This window comes from Rattus norvegicus, chromosome 2, assembly GCF_021556685.1.
Source record: "Rattus norvegicus strain SHRSP/BbbUtx chromosome 2, alternate assembly SHRSP_T2T, whole genome shotgun sequence".
Classification (NCBI taxonomy): Eukaryota; Metazoa; Chordata; class Mammalia; order Rodentia; family Muridae; genus Rattus; species Rattus norvegicus.
This window is the reverse complement of record NC_141535.1, coordinates 73091138-73112676: the sequence shown is the minus strand read 5'-3', so window position 1 is coordinate 73112676 and position 21539 is coordinate 73091138. Positions and strand designations below refer to the sequence as shown.

The following is a 21539-nucleotide window of genomic DNA, read 5'->3' as shown; positions in this document are numbered from 1 at the left end:
CAGTAGATGGAAGTTTACAGATATCCACAACTGTTTTACTACAAAAAAATTATGGTTTTTTGGATTAAGCATACAGCATTACATTATGATCAACAAAAGTGATATATAATTGTTATATACTCCCCGTTATTACATTCAGTGTTGTTTATACATAGGTTTTAAGGATGATTGTCTGGTATTGAACAGTTTATGGAAGAATAATTCTCCATCTCTCAAGGAGCCAATGAGTTATTTGCCTCTTCATCCAAGGATGGGACTTTATGAAATTTCTCCGGGTATTGTTTACATGTCATTGGTGTAATTTTATGAGTTTTGTTTAGACAACATTATTTAGAGATGTAATATACAAAGACCCTGGAAATGGGTAAAACAAGCTATCTCAAAGCAGACTTCCTGATACTCTGCTCTTTCCATATTTTTTTAATCTTTAGATTTGTTATGCTCCCTAAGCCTTGGTTATATGGATTGCCTTACAGATGAACCCACTGAATTTGAATGAAACATTGTCATTTTCTCTTAAAATTTATTAATTATAAATTTCTGTAATAGTATCTACTTGCTGCAAAAATGAAACTTCTTTCAAAAGAGGTAGAGGCTGCATTTATCGTTAGGTATAAATATACAGGATTAGAATTTAGATAATAGAAATTAATTAGAAATTATACAGGTTAGGAAAATAACAGTAGTAGGCTATTCTTTAATGTTCATGATATTTCTAGCAATAAGTAGTCTGATTTCTAGGTTTAAAGTGCAAGGTATTAATTCCCTCTTATTGGGAAGTGCTTTAGACCTATAAGACTGATGTTGGTTATCCCCAAGATACAAGTGCCGGACAGTGCTATTGGAGATACCTTGTGGTTCCGGTCATTGCTGTGCTTCACAGGCTTTGTATATTACTAGAATTATGACGTGCTTTCTTTCTTTGGCAGCTTTCATAGCATCGTGTATACAATGAGAACTAATTTTCATAGAGGACTCTTCCAGATTAGGTTCAGCTCAATTCCTTCAAGTCCTGTCAAGTGTGGTGTTGTAGGCAGTTAAGTTCCTACCTTCAAGCTCAGAGAAGCAGTACCAGCAGCAGAAATAACCTACATTGTTTTGGAGGTCTCTTTGACTCGTCTGACGAATAACTCAAGGGAGTTTCTTTTGTTTATCACTGGGATTTTTGTTCTTCAAAGAGGATTGGACCCTGTTTCATAATTCCATTAAAATAAGTTTATATAACTATGTACATATAACTGTATTTGCAACATAAATATTTTAATAAACATGAGATGATGTTTTCCTACTGCTGTTTGTCAAAAATGTTTATAGTAATTTAACTCTTCCTATTCCTTTGTATTATCCTCTTTCTGCTTTAAGTGCCTCCTCTCCTTTTGTTTTGGCCCTTCCCGCCATTCATAGTACATATGACCTACTGGTCCCCTGTCGCTAGATCCTTGTGCCCCCATCCACACATAGTTCATTTTTACCTGCCCATGCTCTGTGGTCACTCCAGGTTATATATATCCCCATATAAAGATTTAGAACTATGGTACATAATAAGAAAGAACAAGCAGTGTTTGTGTTTCTGTCTGAGTCTGGTTGAACTTACTTTATATAATAATTTTGAGGTCTATCTATGTATAAATTTCATTTTCATTGCTCTTATTGTAATTCCATTGTGAATACATACCACATTTTCACTACCTATTCATGAGTTGAAAGTTGATCCCATTTTCCAGCTAAGTGGAAATTAACAAGGCTTAACAAGTGTCTTTGTAGTAGAACATTGGTCTTTGGGATGCATGTCAAGGAGTATTGTAACTAGGTAATATGGTAGCTCTATTGTTAGCTTTTAGGGAGTTATTCTTAGTGACATATACAAGGGCTTTTTTAATTTGGAATTTCATCAATAGTGTGGAAGGATACTATTTTTGCATCTTCTTCAGTCCTTGTCCTTTACAGGAAAGTCTACATTTTACCCAGTAATTTACATAAGGTTCTGGGGCAAAGGCTAATACATCTGTTCTTGTATGTAGGATAGCTGTGTCATATTAGGTACATGTATGACCTAATACATGTTAAATCATAAGTTTAAATGACACTTTATTTATGCTGATCCTACTGCTTACTTATATATAAAAATTAAACATTTTTATGATCTGTGTCTTCATACTTTAAAAAATTAGGTTTACATTCTGAGAGCACTAAAATATGGTTTTCTAAGATCAACATGGTCTTTGAAGGTTCAGATCTTAAAAAAGATTCTCATATTCTACCCTTTGGAAAAAATTGAGTAAATAAATTCTCAAGACTCATCTTTAACATCTGTGAAGTCTTTCTTGATTCCTGAAAGTTCTGTATCAAATTCTATCCTTTTCGGCATCAAAACAACCTCAAAAAAAATCTGTCCATTGTACTAAGACAGAAAATTATTAAAATTTTAGCACTTGAGAAAAAATATTTTCTACTACAATGAAACTTGATTATTTTACTTAGTACATAAGTTTTATAATTCACTGTTAACATTACTTGATTCTTTAAGCCTTGGTTTTCTTATGTTTAAAATGCAGATACTAATAAAAATCTTCATAATTCTATTTTGAAGGTTATGCAATTTTATCTATGTAAAGCAATTAAAACAGTGCCCAAAGGAAGCATTTAATAAATTTACCTATTATAATTGCAACCTGGGGACCTTCAAATTTCCATTTATCCTCACATGGCTTAACACTGTCTCAAGCGATAATGCATTCTGCATCGACAACTTTTTAGGAAAAGGTGATGGATCTGAAAGCATTGTGTACATGTGATTTAATTTTATATATTTCTTTTAGAAAATAAAATTTGGAGAAATACTGCTAGTTATAGTCCATCCAGTTGTTAAAATGACAAGTCAGTAATTTCTGTAAGAATAAATGAGCAGTATTTTCTAGATGCATACGCCAAGGCTCTGTCAAAACAGTTTTATAGGCGAGCAGTTACTTCTCCTTGTGCAAATCCAAGTAATTTTGGGTTAATGTGCATATGCTCATATTTTTTTGATTTCATTACTTTCCTTTCTTTTACCTTGTGCTTTCATTGATAAATCCCCAGACTATATTTTCAGTTAAAATATATATTAAATTACGAAAAATGATCTGAGTATTTTAATAAATCAAAAACTTATTTTGAGGAAAGCACTGTCATTTTTATTAGATATTCCTCCACTTTCTTCAAAGGGAGATACACTAATATTCATCGCAAGCAATGCCATAATGTGATTGTCCTTGAATAGGTGCCAACTTTAGTATCTGCCAACATTAAAATCTAAAGTCATCAATGCTTTTATAATGGCATGTAAATGATGCCAGCTTTTCACTTGACTAGATTGCATGGGGGCCATTTTGTGGTATAGATAAATTAAACTCATTATCTCCCCTAAGAAGTGATTTCTAATAGAAGATATCTGATGATTATATCTTTTTAATGTTTTTTAAAGAGAAACAAAATCTCAAATTTGAGGCTCATTGATAGGATTCATTTGACCTCTCTGCTTGGTATTTCTCAGCTTTCTATTTTGCTTAGTCTTCAGTTGTATATTTTCTGTACTATGTAATCTTTTAAAAGCAATCTCAAAGCTGTTTTTAGAAAGAGAAGGAACGTAAATGCATTTGTCTGTTTACAAACATGCATACAATGTCTTGAAATATTCTCTGTGCTGTCATACTTCTATTCCCAAATCCAGAAGCATCAACGTAGAGCTATTTAAACTTTAATTAGCCTTCTTTTTACCTTCTTTATTGGATTTTTAAAATTTATATACATTTCAAATGTTAATCCCTTTTAGGTTTCCTGTCCATAAACCCTTTATCCTATACCCCCCTCTTTTATGAGGGTATTCGCCCACCCATCCACCTACCCCTTCCTGCCTCATGGTCCTTACATTTCCCTACACTGGGGGAGTCGAGCCTTGGCAGAACCAAGGGTTTCTCCTCCTGTTGATGTATAACAAGGCCATCCTCTGCTACATACGCAGCGGGAGCCATTGGTCAGTCCATGTATAATCTTTGGATGGTGCTTTAGTCTTTGGGAGGTTTTAGTGCCTGGGAGCTCTGGGTGGTTAGTATTGTTGCTCTTATGGGGTTGCATGGCCCTTTGGCTCCTTCAATTCTTTTTTTTTAAATATATGAAAATTTATTTCAGGCAGTCAAGAAATAGAAAAGCAAAGCAAAACAAACACGGAGGCAGCTGCAGAATCTGCTAAGCTTTTGAACAAAAACCACCAGGAATGGATTGCCAAAAGACACAGGCTTCTACCGAGTCCAGTCAAAAGGGTTTAAGAGTAATAGATAAATGACCAGACCGTACAGAGAAAAATGCATACCCAATTTTTTTCTGACTGTACTAGAACCAAGTATATGACACACAAAGAAATACATTCTTCTATTGACATGATTTAGAAAGAAAAGAGGAAGCCTTCATTCCTTTATGAAAATAGACTGCGAGCACTAAGGAAAGACATGTTTCTCTTCTGAATCTATAGCCCCTTTCCTCATTGCTCAGTCTAATAGATTCTATTTTGACTGCTCCAGATCTTTATTTTTAAGATAAACACATGGGATGGAAACTCTTACTACTGGCTTCATGTTATATACAAAGGCAAGAAAAACTGTTATAATAAAATGTTGTGCTCTCTACATGTTTTGTTTATTGCTACCTGGAAACAAACCAGTTATAGAGTGAAGGTAGTAACTTGATAATAACTATTAATCTGTGGGATTTCAAATTATTAATTAGTAACATTCAACTGTATTTTTATACCCCTTAGCTGTAACAGCAACAAATTTGGACACAGTGGATGATACTGTTGAGAAGTAGCATTGCTGGAAGAACCTCTAGGTGACTTGTAAGCCCTTTTCAGTTGTAAATCAACTCTGTCTTGTGTTCCATATGTCTGTAAATAAGTATGTCTAAGTATTATTGGAAGATACATGATTGCTATATATATCCAAGCCATGTTTTGTCAGCCCATCTAAATGAAATTCAGCTAATATATAATATTAATCTATACATGAGCTCTGTTCTTGCATTCTCAGTTTAAGTCCCATGTTACATAAAGATCATGGCATAGAAAAATTGGTCTTTAATTCCACTATGCAAGTAACAATGTATATTTGATATATATTTATATACAATGGTACATGTGTATGCATAAAAATTATATGTTAAGAAATTCCCAGCCCTATCAATGGAAGGATAGGCCCTTGGTCCCGTGAAGGCTCTATGACCCAGTGTAGGGGAATGGCAGGGCAGGGAAGTGGGAGGTAGTAGGTGGGGGGGGCACCCTCATTGAAGCAGAGGGAGATAGTGGGTTTCTGGAGGGGAAACAGGAAAAGGGGATAACATTTGAAATGTAAATAAAAAATTTCGATAAAGAAATTTCCAGCCCTGTTTTAGACTGCTTTTGCTTTTTTGCATTTTCTTCTTTAATTTTCTTTCTTTCTTCCTTCCTTCCTTCCTTTCTTTCTTTCTTTTTTTGTCAATCTTTATTAACTTGGGAATTTCTTATTTACATTTTGATTGTTATTCCCTTTCCCGGTTTCCAGGCCAACATGCCCCTAACCCTTCTATATGAGTGTTCCCCTCCCCATCCTCCCCGCATTACGGCCCTCCCCCCAACAATCACGTTCACTGGGTGTTCAGTCTAGGCAGGACCAAGGTCTTCCCCTTCCACTGGTGCCCTTACTAGGCTATTCATTGCTACCTATGTGGTGGAGCCCAGGGTCAGTCCATGTATAGTCTTTGGGTAGTGGCTTAGTCCCTGGAAGCTCTGGTTGGTTGGCATTGTTGTTGATATGGGGTCTCAAGACCCTTCAAGCTCTTTCAGTCCTTTCTCCGATTCCTTCAACGGAGGTCCCGTTCTCAGTTCAGTGTTTTGCTGCTGGCATTCGCCTCTGTATTTGCCATATTCTGGCTGTGTCTCTCAGGAGAGATCTACATCCGGTTCCTGTCAGCCTGCACTTCTTTGCTTCATCCATCTTATCTAGTTTGGTGGCTGTATATGTATGGGCCACATGTGGGGCAGGCTCTGAAAGGGCATTCCTTCTGCCTCTGTTCTAAACTTTGCCTCCCTATTCCCTCTTAAGGGTATTCTTGTTCCCCTTTTAAAGGAGTGAAACATTCTATCCTCAACAATCAATCCTTTCTCTAACTCCTCCAATGGAGACCCCTTTCTCAGGTCAATGTTTGGCTGCAAGCATCAGCCTCTGTATTTGTCATGTTCTGGCAGAGCCTCTCAGGAGACAGCTATATCAGGCTCCTGTCAGCATGCACTTCTTGGTTTCATCAATATTGTCTGGGTTTGGTGACTGTATGTATTTGGACTGAATACCCAGGTGGGGCAGGGTCTGAATGGCCATTCCTTCAGTCTCTGCTCCAAACTTTGTCTTAATATCTCCTCCTATGAATGTTTTTGTTGCCCCTTCTAAGAAGGACTGAAGCATCTGAACTTTGGTCGTCCCTCTTCTTGAGCTTCATGTGGCCTGTGGATTGTATCTTGGATAATTCGAACTTTTGGATTAATATCCACTTATAAGTGAGTGCATACCATGTGTGTTTTTCTTTGGTTGGGTTACCTCACTCAGGATGATACTTTCTAGTTCCATCCAAATTGCCTATGAATTTCATGAAGTCATTGTTTTTAATAGTTGAGTAGTACTCCATTGTGTAGATGTACCACATTTTAAATTGGTTTTCTTATGAAAAAGAAATATTGGCAACTACTGGTTCATTATGCTGGAAATGCATCTCGGCATGAAAACCATGTGTACCTATTACCAATGTGAGGTCACATACGAATAGAAAATGGTAATATTTAGATGCCATAGATTAGATATTAAGCCTACTCTTTCTAATTCTATTTTTAAATAATTTATCCTTTAGTCAGATTAATTACACACTGTCATAAAATTCCAAAGATAAAAATTCTAAAATGTTAAAGAATTCTTTTCAAAACTACATCCCTAGATCCATATCATTTGCATTCATTGGAAGGGGAGTGAAACTGTATATGGAGAACATACAATTTGTTTAAAAATTTTTACTTTATTGCCTACTGTTCTCATAATTAAAGGCTATATATCTGACTTAGTCACAAACAAAGACTGGGACGGAAATTTCAGGAGATGCCAGAAAACATATACAGAGCTATAGTAGTTGATATATGTGAAATAGAATTGGAAAGATGTACTCCTCTGTCATTACTCTGGTTTGCTAAGTGTGTTAAATGAAAAAATAAACTACATATATACATATACATCCCCATCCACATCATATATATACATACACACACATATATATATGTATACGTATATATATGTATATATGTATGTATATATGTATATGTATATATAGGTATGTACATATATATATGTGTGCATGTATATGTATATACACACACATATATATACATATAATTGATAGGCTTATATGATAACATTGAGGGATTAGAGAAGCAGAAACTGTATGCACTACCTTCAGGGTAGCACATTTGAGAGCTATTTCTTCAAAAGTGTATGAGAGAGTTTGTGTCGTCAGTGCTCATGTAAGCACTGACAGTAACTTGTTCTGCATTGGACTCTTTGGTTTTCAATGTTTACCACCTGATTCATCTATCTTTTATGGTCTGCTCAGCTTCTGGGTTTTCATAATGCTTAGCATAAATAATGATCAACTACCATGATTTGTATACTTAACTCTGAATTGCTCTGTTTCCTTACTTGCAACTTTTGTTTGTAGCTTTATTTTAAACTAGCTTCATGACTTACTATCAGCAGGTTGAAATAATATATTTCTGGATTTATAGGCATGTGTGTGTTTATTTGTATGTGTGTGTTTGTGTGTATAATAAAACCAGTGAGGGGTTGGAGAGATGGTACAGCAGTTAAGAGCCCAGACTGCTCTTCCAGAGGTCCTGAGTTCAATTCCCAGTAACCACATGGTGGCTCGCAACCATCTGTAATGAAATCAGATGACCTTTTCTGGTGTGTCTCAAGAGAGCAAGAGTGTACTCATACATAAAATAAATAAATAAATCTTTTTAAAAGTAATAATAACCAATGAGAAAGAACCTACAAACTTGAGATGAAATGAAGGACAAGTTGGAGAGCTGGGAAAGAAAGCAATGTAATTGTATTTTAGTTAAAGTTAAAATCAAGTTAACAACTTTTTAAGCAATTCGCACAAAGTTAATAAGTTTCTTTTAGAAAAATATACTTGCTGTATATTCTGAAATTGATAAAGTTGTAACTTTATCAGATAAAAATAAGGAGAAATATTCATGCAAGTGCTAGACTTTTGTGGTAAAAAATGTCTTGCATGGATTCTGCAAACTCATAAAGAATTTTTGAGTTATTTCCTTTTAGGCAGAGATTTTACAGCTCAATCAAGTTTCATTAAAGGAAACTGTAGTGGCCAAGAGACTAAATCTCTGGTAGGGGTGAAGTCCTAATACTTCATTTTGCTAGAAAATCACTCGGAAATGGGACTATGAACAACCTCTCTGGAAGGAGGGACCTTCTTTATGAAGGAAAGTGTGCACAATGTAAGACACGCTAGGGAGATAGCTGGCTAATTCTGTTCCCTAGCTCCATCCCCATAATTAGATCTAGGGTGAATAAAATTTAACTGAATATTCCAACTTTTCTCAGAAGATTAGAGGTTTTCTGTTTTTTGTTTTGTTTGGTTTGGGTTTTATTTATTGATCCATTCATTAATTTCCATTTCCTGTTTTTTTCTTGCCAGTGCTGTTCAGAACATAGCAAGCCTTTCTCTGATACTCCAGGCATCCACACTCTTCACTAAAGGCATGTGACCATTTGTTCTGATGTGACACATCTTTATGTCACCAGCTCAAAAGGTGTCACTTTTTGTTGCTATGTTTGATTTATCTTTATTTTTCTTTTTTTCCTCCACTCTTCTCGTCTAGGCAACAACACAGCTGATGAGATTTATTGCTTGTTTTCCTTAGGGTGTTTTTCTTTTAAACTCTACTAAAACTGTCCCTGGATCAAAACAAAAGTCAATAGAAAGAAGTACCATACAAGTAAGACAGAGGGTGTAACAAAGAATGCTGCCAGGCAGGGTGAGCTGTGTTTGATGCTGGAACCTATCTATAGTGGACAGAGGCAGTAGACTCATCACAAGTTTTCTCTGACCACTGCATACCTTCTTTGGTACTTATGTACAGACAGTAAATAAATAAATAAATAAATAAATAAATAAATAACGCAGAATTAATAAAGCTTAGAGAACTATTGTTGAAGCATAAGCAAGATACTATAAATATATTAAAAAAAACTCTATATAGTATGCCACTTTCTAAAGGGAAAGCATTAGGGACATAGCAGGATTCTGAAGAAATACCAATTATAGCATTTATGCTTGGAGATTTTCCCTTGATGCTGGAAATGCACAAAAATTATTTACTGTCTGTGAATAATGATACACTATGCCCATACCTTTAATGTTGTTTAAGCATTTTAAATTCTTGTCCTCAAAAAAGGAAACCAAAATATAAACTATTTTATCAAAATAACGGGGGAATTTGAAAATAGAAGCAATGAGAGAAAATGGGATATTGCAAGGCTTACCCAGGCTAGAGTCAGGAACAGAAAGAAACCAAGTCTGGGGGATTGCAGTTACAGTGGACTAGTCACTGGTTTGTTCAACTCCTGAGCAAAACATCTGTACAAAATATACAATCTTTACTCCCCCTTCCTATCAAGTAGTTGTCAAAAGAAACCTGGCATTACCTTTCCCACATATTGAGGTTCGGAGCCCATGTACTCTTCCAGCACAAAAAACTGATTCCATACCCAGCCACGTTTAACTCGTTGGAAATGGGACCGTCTCCCCAGAAGGTGGATAACATTGTCTTTTGGTTCTGTGGCTAAAGTTTGTTGTGGCTGTGGCTGCAGTGGTGTTAGGAGACCTCCATCAAACAGGATCAAGAGAAGCAGGTATAAAGAGTTCCTTGTAAGCATTGGCAAAGTCTTTCTTCTACAGAAGAGTAATAAATACTCCAGTACTTAATGTAGAATGGTGGGATCCAGGGTTGAAGTGTCTGTGACCACTGAGCTTTCTGTTTTAGCGCAGTGACAGTAATTCACACATTGATGCTTTGGAAGTTTCTGGTTTATGACATTCCATCTAAGGAGACCTAAAAAAGGATAAACAAGCATACATTAAACTTATGAAACCTCAAGGTAACTTTCATATAAGTTATTATTACATCTGCTGATATTTATGAAAAGAAAAGGAAAGAGTTATAACTTGATTACTTGGTGAATACTTAATCCTCTTCCACCATTTGAATTAACTACCTTAAGTTTTATACATGCTTAAAATTATTCATTACAATGAAGAAAGAAGAAAGATGTATATTTACACAAAATAAGTACATATTTATATTTAATGATTACCCTAGAGAGGGAAGAAATTAATATGGTAAGAGTTCATTGTTGTGGTAGATTAGCTTTTTTAGTTTTTCCTACTGCATGTGCAGCATTGTTTCTGTACAGCTACCCTGTGCATTAGAAATGTAAAGTATTATAACTATTCCTTCTAATATGCAACAGACAATGGCACATATTCTTCCATAACAAAGAATGCTAATAAAAATGGTCTTCAAGAGCTGAACGGGTTTGCAACCACATAGGAAGAGCAATAATATCAACCAACCAGACCCACCAGAGCTCCCAGGAACTAAACAACCAACCAAAGAGTACACATGGAGGGACCCATGGCTCCAGCTACTTATGTAGCAGAGGATGGATGTCCTTATCTGGCATCAATGAGAGGAGAGGCATTTGGTCTGGTGGAGCTTTGATTCCCAGCATAGGAAAATGCTTGGAGATAAGGTTGGAGTGAGTGGGAGTAGGAGCACCTTCGTAGAAGCAGGGGTAATGGGGGTTTGCAGAGGGAAAACAGATAAGGGGGCTAACTTTTGAAATGTAAATAAATAAAATAATCAATGAAAATGGCCATTAAGCATTCACAAGATTTTTTGGTTAGAGCTAAATAGATAAAGGTTGAGGAAAGACAATGGAAATGAAACAAACAAAAATCTTTTGAAGTCAGAAAATTGAAACGATCATACCATCAAGAACAAAGATATATCAAATAAAAAAATATGCCCGAGAGTGGAGAGAGGGAACTTGTAGTATCCACCTCCAATAGAAACACAGGTTATCAAGTGAAGAGATGGGGTTACCATCCCACAGTTAAAAACTCTGACCCAGAATTGCTCCTGTCTAAAAGAACTGCAGGGACAAAAACAGAGAAGAGACTGAGGGGAAGGTGGTCCAGTAACTGGCCCAAATTGGGATACAACTTAAGGGGAGGTTCTAAGGCCTGACATTGTTACTGATGCTATGGTGTATTTACAGACAGGAGCCTAGCATGGCTGCCCTCCTAGAAGCCCAAGAACAGCTGAAAGAGTCAGAAGCAGACACTTGTACCCAACATTTGAACAGAAGCCAGGAACCCCTGTGGTTAAATTAGGGAAAGGCTGGAAGAAGCTGAGGAGGGCAACCCCATAGGAGTCTCAACTAACCAGGACCTCTGAGATCTCTCAGACATTAAGGCACCAACAAGGCAGCAAACACTAGCTGATATGGAGTCCCTGACACATACACAGCAGAGGCCTGGCTGGTCTAGTCTAAGTGAGAGAAGATACACCTAACCCTCAAGAGATTTGAGGCCCCAAGGAGTGGGGAGGTTGGTGGGATAGGGGGTGGTGGGGACATCCTCTTGGAGATAGGGAAGAAAAAATGAGATGTAGGTGGGCAGATCAGGAGAGGGACTATAAAAAAATTAAGGACTAATAAATAAATAAATAAATAAACAAATAAACAAATAAACAAATAAATAAATAAAGTACAGTTTCTACTATAGCTTTAAAAGTTTCCCACCTGTTTCTATCCAGAACAGTTAATACAATAAGGAAATTATTAATAAAAAGTAAGAAATGACTTCTATGGACATCTGAATGTAGAAAGTAGAGAATATTTAATTACTGTTCTAATTTCTGTGAGAGAAGATGTCTTTATTGTGTAATAATAAATTTCACTATGCTTTCTCATTGAAATAAAATGGTTCTTCTGCAAAGGAAATGATTGACAGGCCACACTACTGCTGAGCCTTATATTATAAAAGAAAGAAGATTTTTCTATAATTTTTAAAGCAAAAACACTAAATATGTGGGAATTGTTTTATATATGGTGTACGTCTAATAGGGAGAAATAGAGTCCTGTTGAATTATGCATTTAAGTGCAAGGAGTTTGTATCCTTTTTTCATAATAAGCATTTTGAGCGATGGGAAATGTTTAGTAATTAACATTAACTGGGTAAGAATGAGGATACGTGTTCATAACCCAGAGCCCTTCAAGAAGCTTCTCATGGCATATCTGTGCATAACTTTAGTTTTAGGCTGAAGGAGGTATGTCAGGTGTGTAGATCCATGACCATAAAATATAACCAAACTAAGAAGTCCTATGCTTCATGAATATGTGTACAAAGGATACACACACACAATCAAATAAAGAAATATAATATGCATATTAATACAGTCTCTTTGGATAACTACAATAAGTAAGCATTCATAATAGGGAAGACACAATCCTTTGCTTCAGTTAAGGAAGATACAGGAGGTATCTAGAAATAATAGATAAAATAATAGAAAATAATAGAGACAAAACTATATTAATTTATAACCTATTTAATACATTCTGATAAAAAGTACACATATGGCAACAGTGCTACTTTCCATAGCAGTGTTTGCATTACCCAGTGTAGTTATAGATAGACCAGTCCATAGTAGTCCATACACACACATTTATGTATATATCACTTTGTCAACCTTTCAACTGTGATTCAGCTCCAAATTTATTCAATTATGGATCATTCCAAGCTGTCAAAAATACTATCCATAAATGTTCTAATTTAAACATTTGCTATGGTAACATGTTACTATGAATGAACTAAAACATATGGTGGACAGTGCTCAAATGATCTCCTCTGAGTGATCTCTACATTGGCACTCTTGTAAGCAAAATTTAAGCAGGGTGTGGTATTTTGTGTGGTTTATAATTTTGACTCTGGTTTGACAAATTCAAAATTATTATTATTTTATCAACTCTTTCAATTCTGGACAAGATAATGATCATATAATGCTAACTTATATTATCCAACACAATATGCAACAACTTGCAATAATTAGGCTATTTCTTTGAAATTTAGGAAGTAGTTATCAAAATGTGAACCACTTTTCAAGTTACTCATACAAAATATATGATATAAAATAACTCACTACAATCTATGTTTATTACTTTTTAACAAAATGTGACTATTATTTAGATACATTCTGACACACATATAGTTATAGTTTAGATATAGATAGATATACTCTTTTGTTTACATTTGCTATTTTGGCATGTTAGATAATAAGAACATTAAAATTAAGTACACAGCTCACATTTGTGGCACACGTTACTTTCTCTTGGATAGTACTACTTAAAAAGCTGGATAATGTGAAGCCATGCTTACTACTTCTATATAATAATTTTATGTTTAACATTCACAATTAATATCTAACATGATCATGTCTATGATCATATCTACTAGATATTCAGTAAACATTTGCCTCTAGGTTTTATTTGCTTGCAGAGGCTAAAGAACATATTTTTATCATACATTTTCAATTGAATTTGGTAAGCTGAAAAGTATTTTATAACCAAACTTGATTACTATTTTACCGTTTAAACAGAAAAGAATGCTAAATATTGTCATGACGTTCGCATGAACTAGAGTCCCAGAAAAGTCCAGAGAGGAACACAGTGCTGCTGACCTCAGACCTGAATGTCCATTGTTCTTTTCAGATTTTGCTACATAGACTTCCATTATAATTTGTGTTGCCCTTTCCACATTTTTTCCTGGCTTCCTTACTTTCTTTTTCTCAGTTTGGGTGTCCTAAGTTATATCTCACCAGTCAGAATTCTTGTCATTTTATCTTCAGGTAGGAAGCTATAAAATCGTACCTCGAAATGGGGGTCTAATGGCCAAAGATGGCTAATTTGCAAAGGAGAGTCAGGATTCCTCAGAAAGACAACCCCTGAGAGGCTACTCATACTTCTGTTGATAGGTCTCGCACCCATCACATACAGGTAACACAAAGTGGACACAGTGAGTTCCCAGAAAGGGAAATAATGAAGGAAGGAGAGAGAGAGGGGGGGAGAGAGAGAGAGAGAGAGAGAGAGAGAGAGAGAGAGAGAGAGAGGGAGGGAGAGGGAGGGAGGGAGGGAGGAAGAAAGAGCGAGAGAGGGAGACAGAGGGAGAAGGAGGAGAGAAAGAGAGAGAGAGAGAGAGAGAGAGAGAGAGAGAGAGAGAGAGAGACGGAGGGAGGGAGGGACAGAGGGAACACATAAAGTTTACAGTGGAAAGTATAAACTGAAAAAATGATTAGGCGATTAGATTTATTGAAGGGAACTAATGGAGTATAGATTTGATGAAAATACGCCATATTCATGGTGAAATTCTCAAACAATAAATGCACTGCAGTATTTTCAAAACACTGGCTAGTTGATCTATTTTCATATTATTGCTTGTCATATATACATGCTACGCATAATTTTATGACTTCTACTACTTTAAGGTTTTCAGAGTGTAGAGATATTAATTCACATTACAGTTGACAACCATGAATGTAACAGTCTTTGTAGACAGCCATGACTTTGAATACAAACACTTAAGCTTTAATACTACTGCTATCAAGGCAACATTCATATCTATCTCTGCTCATTCTTTGGGGTCTAGTATATAGAGAAGAAAAGCTACAAAGGAGTAGTTGTGTCTGTTTTTACAATTTTCTTCTCCATGATCTAGAGTATTCTAACAGTAACCTTTTGTGCATATCTTGGTTGAAGAAAAAACATATTGTAGAAAAGAGACACTGGTTTCATTTTGTATGTGACAAGCAGTGTGTTTAATCTCATGGACTTGAAGAGATGTCCATGTAGCATACACCTATAATCCCAATGCATAGTAGGTAGAGGGAAAGGGATCAGTTCAGAGTCATTCTTAGTTGTAGAGGGTATTCTAAGGTCAAGTGGAAATTTCACTTGAGAACCTTTCACCAAACAACAACAAGAACAACAGCAAACAAACAACAACAACTACAACAATGTATCACATAAAGACTTCATTCCCTTTCTGCCAAGGGAATGGCAAATAAGCTTTAACGAGAATTCCAGTCCCAGCTGGGTGTGTATGTGATACACCACAAACTCTTTGGCTTTCTTCTCTTCCAAAGTTGTCATTTTTCTAACTCCATTTCATAAACATAGATTTGAATATACATGGTGTCTGTAACACAGAACAGAGGCAAGTGGTAACTAACTTCCCTTTCCCTTTCAAGAAGGGTCAGTTAACCATTCTTCTGGCTGAAATTACATACGTATCTTTCCTCAACCTCTCAACGTTCTGTAAGTTAAAAGATGGGCACAGGCACTATGGGGAGATAAATAAGACATCTCACCTTTTGGCTATAATAAAAATAAACCAACCTTTCATTGTCATTGGAATTATTTGAAAATTGGATTGGCAAGATTATAGAACTAACTATCTAGACAGCATGATACTGGTTCTGGAAAGTATCCATTAAGTATCTATGGATAAATTACTTACTGAGAGATCATTGCGAGCCTTTAAATACAGACTTTGTTCTATCTAATGCTTCATATTCCACCTCTGTAAACAGCAGACATAGTGTTTCCATTATACCCATTTCATAGAAAAAATGGTGTGGTGCGGAAGTTGAACTTATGCCTTTAATCACAGTTTAAAAAAAACCATAAGCAGGATTTATTTGAATAGAGTAATGCTAGGATTCACACCCTTAAATATTATACTATGTTGCCCAAATGTTATTTAATGAAAAAGCTATCAATGGTTAAACTCCAAGCAAAACAGAGCATTCTCTTAAAACCCTAACCAAATTGTTTTCATAGAACTGATCAGGCATCAGAGAAAGGACTGGAAGAGCATGAAGAGGCTCGAGTCCCCATATGAACAACAATGCCAACCAATCAGAGCTTCCAGGGACTAAGCCAAAGACTATACATGGACTGATCCTGGGCTCCAACCTCATAGGTAGCAATGAATATCCTAGTAAGATCACCAGTGGAAGGGGAAGCCCTTGGTCCTGCTAAGACTGAACCCCCAGTGAACGTGATTGTTGGGGGGAGGGTGGTAATGGGGGGAGGGTGTGGAGGGGAACACCCATGTAGAAGGGGAGGGAGAGGGGTTAGGCGGATGTTGGCCCGGAAACCAGGAAAGGGAATAACAATCGAAATGTAAATAAGAAATACTCAAGTTAATAATGATAAAAAAAAAAAAAAAAAAAAAGAACAGACCAGGCATTGCAGACTCATACACGTTGAGGAGTTTTCATGGGTTCACTTTGTTCCTCTGTGAAACAGAGACATTCGGGGCTGGGGATTTAGCTCAGTGGTAGAGCGCTTACCTAGGAAGCGCAAGGCCCTGGGTTCGGGCCCCAGCTCCAAAAAAAAAAAAAAAAAGAAACAGAGACATTCAAGCTCTCGGGTTAATATACACACTTTGAAGAAAAGAGATCTTGCACCTTTCACTCTTGGGATGTGAAGAGTTTGCTTAATTCTAAAAGGAGAAGAAAAATAACCACTACTTGACAGAAGTAGTGCATTCCCATGATGGGAAAATGGCTGCCAATTCTCAAAGGTCGCCCGAGAGCTCAGCTTATCAGCCCAGCAAGATTTCAAAGTGATGCTGAGACCTTGGCACAGGGGACCGGAGGTCATTTCCATCTGTGCCTGGCTTTTCTGAAGCTAACTTGAAATGTGAATGCAGTTCTGGAGTCAGAGATGTGAGTTCGTGACCAGTCTAATCTCCCTGACAACTGAAGAACTTAAAGATGACCTCCAGACTTGAAATCATTAAAAATAAATAAATAGGTTAATTAAATAATCAATAGAAAGACAGACTTTGGTATGAAGGTACATTTTTGTTATGTCTTTAAAGAAATCATGTCATGATTTTGTCCTAATTAACTGTCAAGTGGCATTTGTATTGGGGAAATATACAAGATTCTTCTATATGTAGAATTGCATATGCAGTTGACTTTAAATTTCATTCAGTTAGAACATGTGCACTAGAACCTGCGTAGTGCACCTTATTGTTTTATGATAATAAACTCCATACGAATTCCTTCTAAGTTTTCAGTTCATCAGTAAGCAGATGACCCTATATTTTCAGTGTATGACGACACTCCCTGTCTCTGTTTATATTTACCAAACATCGGGCTTTTAAAACACCAGATCGCAGCAAAAAATTCAAGAAGATGGATTGAGTACTGTGTGGATTTTTTAAAATTTTGTTGTTATTGTTGTTGTTGTTGTTGTTGTTGTTGCTGTTGTTGAAGTTGTTGTTTACCAGAATTGGAAACAACTTCTGTTGCCATAAAATATAGCCTAACGTAAGGAAAAACCATCCAGCCATTAACAGGTGTATACGTGCCCCATGACCAGAGAAATTTCGATAAAGTAATAGCAGATTTCTTCTGTGCTCTCATGCACTCTGTGGAACCCTAGAAATCTTAAAGAGGACATATTTTTTTATAAAGGGTATTGCCACAGGTGTGCTTTTCCCCATGTGCCAACTCTCACATAAACTGGTTAAAAATGTATGCTTGTCTATTATTCTTAATCTTGTGTGGAGCCAGAATGGCTTTCAAAAGATTTCTGTGGCCTGGCGTGAGTCTGGGGAGGCAAACATCCCTTTTAGCTGGGAAGAGAGATGAAAACAGACATCATATATCAGAAGCGTGGAGGCTGCTTATGAAACACACACTGAGAAAACCACTCTCTCTCAACTCTGTTTCGGTGCCCACAGAGACACCAGTACTGCACTTTCTTCATAAAGGGCTGACTCCCTAATAAATTACACTGAAAATGCTTTTCCCCAGGGGAGAATTTGTTGGATCAGTTTTCCACACAGCTCTAGATTTCTTGTAGCATTTGACTACTGCTCATCATTAAATAGTACCATTTTAATTTGCAATAGTAACTAGAATTGAAACATTAATATATCATATTAGACATAATAAATTTCCCCTTGACAAACTCTGGCAAGAAAACTGATACTGAGAGGTCAAACGTACTCCATCTTAAAGGAAAAGGAAAAACAAAAAACGTCCTGAGAGACTGACTCTCAGCTGAACCCAAACTGCATTCAAGTACCAGGAAGGACCCCACAGCTTGTCCTGGGCTAGTTCCCCCCTACCTACTTCCACACAGAGTTAATCAAAGATCAGTCTGATTGTTTCAGATGTACTCTCAGACCGTCTGTGACTGTAGAAGGTCTTGTTTCAGAGCATCCATCTGTTAGCTTACAGTCGACATTCATTTAGATGCTTGCCAGGATGGATCTTCTTACTTTCATTTCCCATGAAACCTTGTTCCAACACAGGCTGGGGCTGCTTCACCAAATTGTCCTGTGGACTGGCAGTGAGTAAGCCTAAGCTTGAGTTTGTAATAAAGATACTCTAATGTGATTATATTAGAAATGGCTCCTTTGTGGTCTTTTGGGGGTTCATGAACACTTCCTGACACAACAATACAATCCTAAAATTATTAATATGACAACCATGAACTTAGTTTACTTTCATACTATTCTTCATCTTATAATATAAATTGTAATTCAATTTTATAAGTTGTGTCCTCTGGATCCTATATTATTAAGATAAAAATATAAACAATAAACTCCTAAAGATTGCAGAGAAGGCAAAAATTCAGGACTGTAACTGACCGAAATGTTGTTTAAAGATTTTTAACTTGTATATTTATGGAAACTTTATTCTTCATTCTCACATGAAATGTGCACTTGCATTCATTTAAGGAGCTAACAATATATCATAACTTTACTGGGCTTGAGTCAACCCACGCTACAAAATATTCTGTGAGATCTTTGTGGCAGCCAAACCTGAACACTTCTGTTTTAAGATCAGAATTAGACGCAGTGTGTAGCTAATTTTTTTGGCATTTTGATAGAACTAAAATATCTAGAAAAATTGTAAGCATACCTGATGTAGTATATCCAGAGAAAATCACTACAGAATAAACGATAAAGCAAGGAAAAAAGCCATCTTCAACACAGAGCCCACACTCTATGTCTACAGCCCTATGAAGAAAATGTCTGTGGCAGCTTATGTCACAAGGGAGTGGAATATTTAAATATGTGAGTTAATTACATTTTCCCTAACTGGAATTACACACACACACACACACACACACACACACACACACACACACACACATGCACGCACACATGCACACACGCACGCACATGCACACACACAAACACACATACATAGCAATGACTTTTTCATGTCTCCTTTTTCAGTTTTCTAGGACAGAAACACCAACTTTATTCTTAAAGTATTTGAAGACATATTTATACTTTTCAAAAGAGCAGAAATGCTGGTTGAGTAAATCATCTTGTAATCAACCGTGATAATTAAGGTCTAAATCTGCCATGACCAGATAGCTCATCAGAGCGCGGCAGAGCATGGATGACTCCTTACAGCAGTAGAGATTTTACTTCTTTCAACATGGTCAGAGATGCCAATTCGCCACACCATCTGCCTGGGGAAGGTTGAACAGTCCTTGCCAGACTTGCAAAGGTCCTCTATTCCAAATAAGAACCCACCCAGCAAGTCCCTGGAATTAATAAAATGCCACTCCACACAAATGAGGCATTCACAGAAGTTTCCACTCAAGCCAATGATTTTCATTTACCCTAAATTTCCTTTCCACTCTACAAAATACCCTGGTTCACACAAAATGAAATGTATGCTTACAAGCCTACCCTGAATAAAGGTATGAGTACAAGCTAAGATTATCTATTAGAGCTATTTCGTTGAAAATCTTCAGGGAAGACCTAATGCTAAAAGAACTGGAACCCTAAGAACTGTAACCTTTTCCAAGTGGAAAAGGGTTTCTTTTCCTCTTTTCCCCCTACCCTGCCATCCAATACTCACTATCAACTGGACTTGCAGAATCTCTCCCTTTCAGAATTCTGCTTGATCCACCTAGCCTGCTGTGCAGAGACCTGTGGGCATTGAAGGAGGAAGCAGAGGGAACCACAGCTGGGCAGTGAGACACATACCACAATCCAGATCGATCTTAGATGACTTTGACTCTGAGTCATGATTTGGATCAGACTGAGTTGATAGAATGAGCAAACTAGCAGGCAAACCAAATGTCCAGCCATGTCAAACAGTATTCTCTACTGAAGTGGTGCTAAGGCAGAACTCGCTTTTGAATTGGTATGTAGGTACATTTTTTGGCCTGTATGTTGGTTTGTTGTATCCTGCTGTATTGCTCCAAAGAACACGTGATAGTGGACTTGTCTGTAGTCTACTTTGATATCATCCATTTGAGACTCTACTTCCCTGATAACATCAGAATTCCCCCCTTGGATGCTTATAGGTCTGCTACTCAGTGAAATAACCACTGAGGTTGGTGGAGGATTGGATGGTGGAGAGAAGAAGTGTGTATACAACTGACAGAGCAATTGGTGCGTGGCTTGTCGTTAAATCTAGGACTTGATATTTTCTTCAGAAGTCTTCACTTTAGAGAAGTGTCTGCACTATAAGGTGGCACCACACATGCAAAGTCTCTGAAACAAGAAGGATTTACACAGCTACTGGAAGGAAAGCACAGTCTTTCCTCATGTTATCCATCCCTATTCGAGAGAACAAGTACCTCCCAATTGCCCCCCAGAGGAAAGAAATACTCTGCAACTTGGCCCCCACAGAGTGCCTCTAGCAGACCATATAGAAAGATGTAAACCCCTTCTTAAAATAAATAGGAATAAAAAAAGAATAAATAAATAAATAAATAAATAAATAAATAAATAAATAAATAAGTGCAAGGAAATGAAAGGAAAGCTATGAGTAAAAGTGAATCTTTCCTCTCTTATATGATTATATTGGGGGTGTTAGTCACTTAAATGTGTCAACTTCTGCTGTCTTCTATAAATAAAACAAAGATATTTGTATAGACTGATGATTTAGTGACTGTGACTTGTGAAGTCCACTGATCCTACTTCATTTCTCTGTGATTCAAGAATCTAAATACTGCCGAGGCCTGAGGTTTATCTGGTATGAAAATGACTGTTTACTCTTAAAATCCAGAAAGAAAATATATTATGAAAAGCATAAAACTTACCACTTAACTTATTCTCAGAAACAACAACAAAAATGTACATTATAAGGTATAAAATTCAGTCTTGTCCTTAAAGCACTTAATTACATTTAAGTAATATAAACAAGCCCACCCTAAGATAAATGTGAAACTCATGCTAATACTGAAAAATGGTAAAAACAACTTCATACAACAAATAATTCCTAAACTGTTGAAACACTTGCATATGTGTGAATTGGCTGATATTCGGTAAACATTTATAAGCACTTGCCAACCAAA

At 36.5% G+C, this 21539-nt stretch overlaps 1 protein-coding gene across 2 annotated transcripts in view; it reads right to left on the bottom strand.

Moving 5' to 3' along the window:
* The window catches only part of Cdh12 (cadherin 12), a 1210919-nt gene that overhangs the window by 407125 nt on the left and 782255 nt on the right, over positions 1 to 21539 (bottom strand). For both annotated transcript variants that reach the window (XM_087621288.1, NM_001427475.1), the window contains 1 exon segment: positions 9777 to 10183. In XM_087621288.1, the coding sequence (XP_087477414.1) occupies positions 9777 to 10007 (231 nt within the window). In that variant the 5' untranslated portion in view covers positions 10008 to 10183.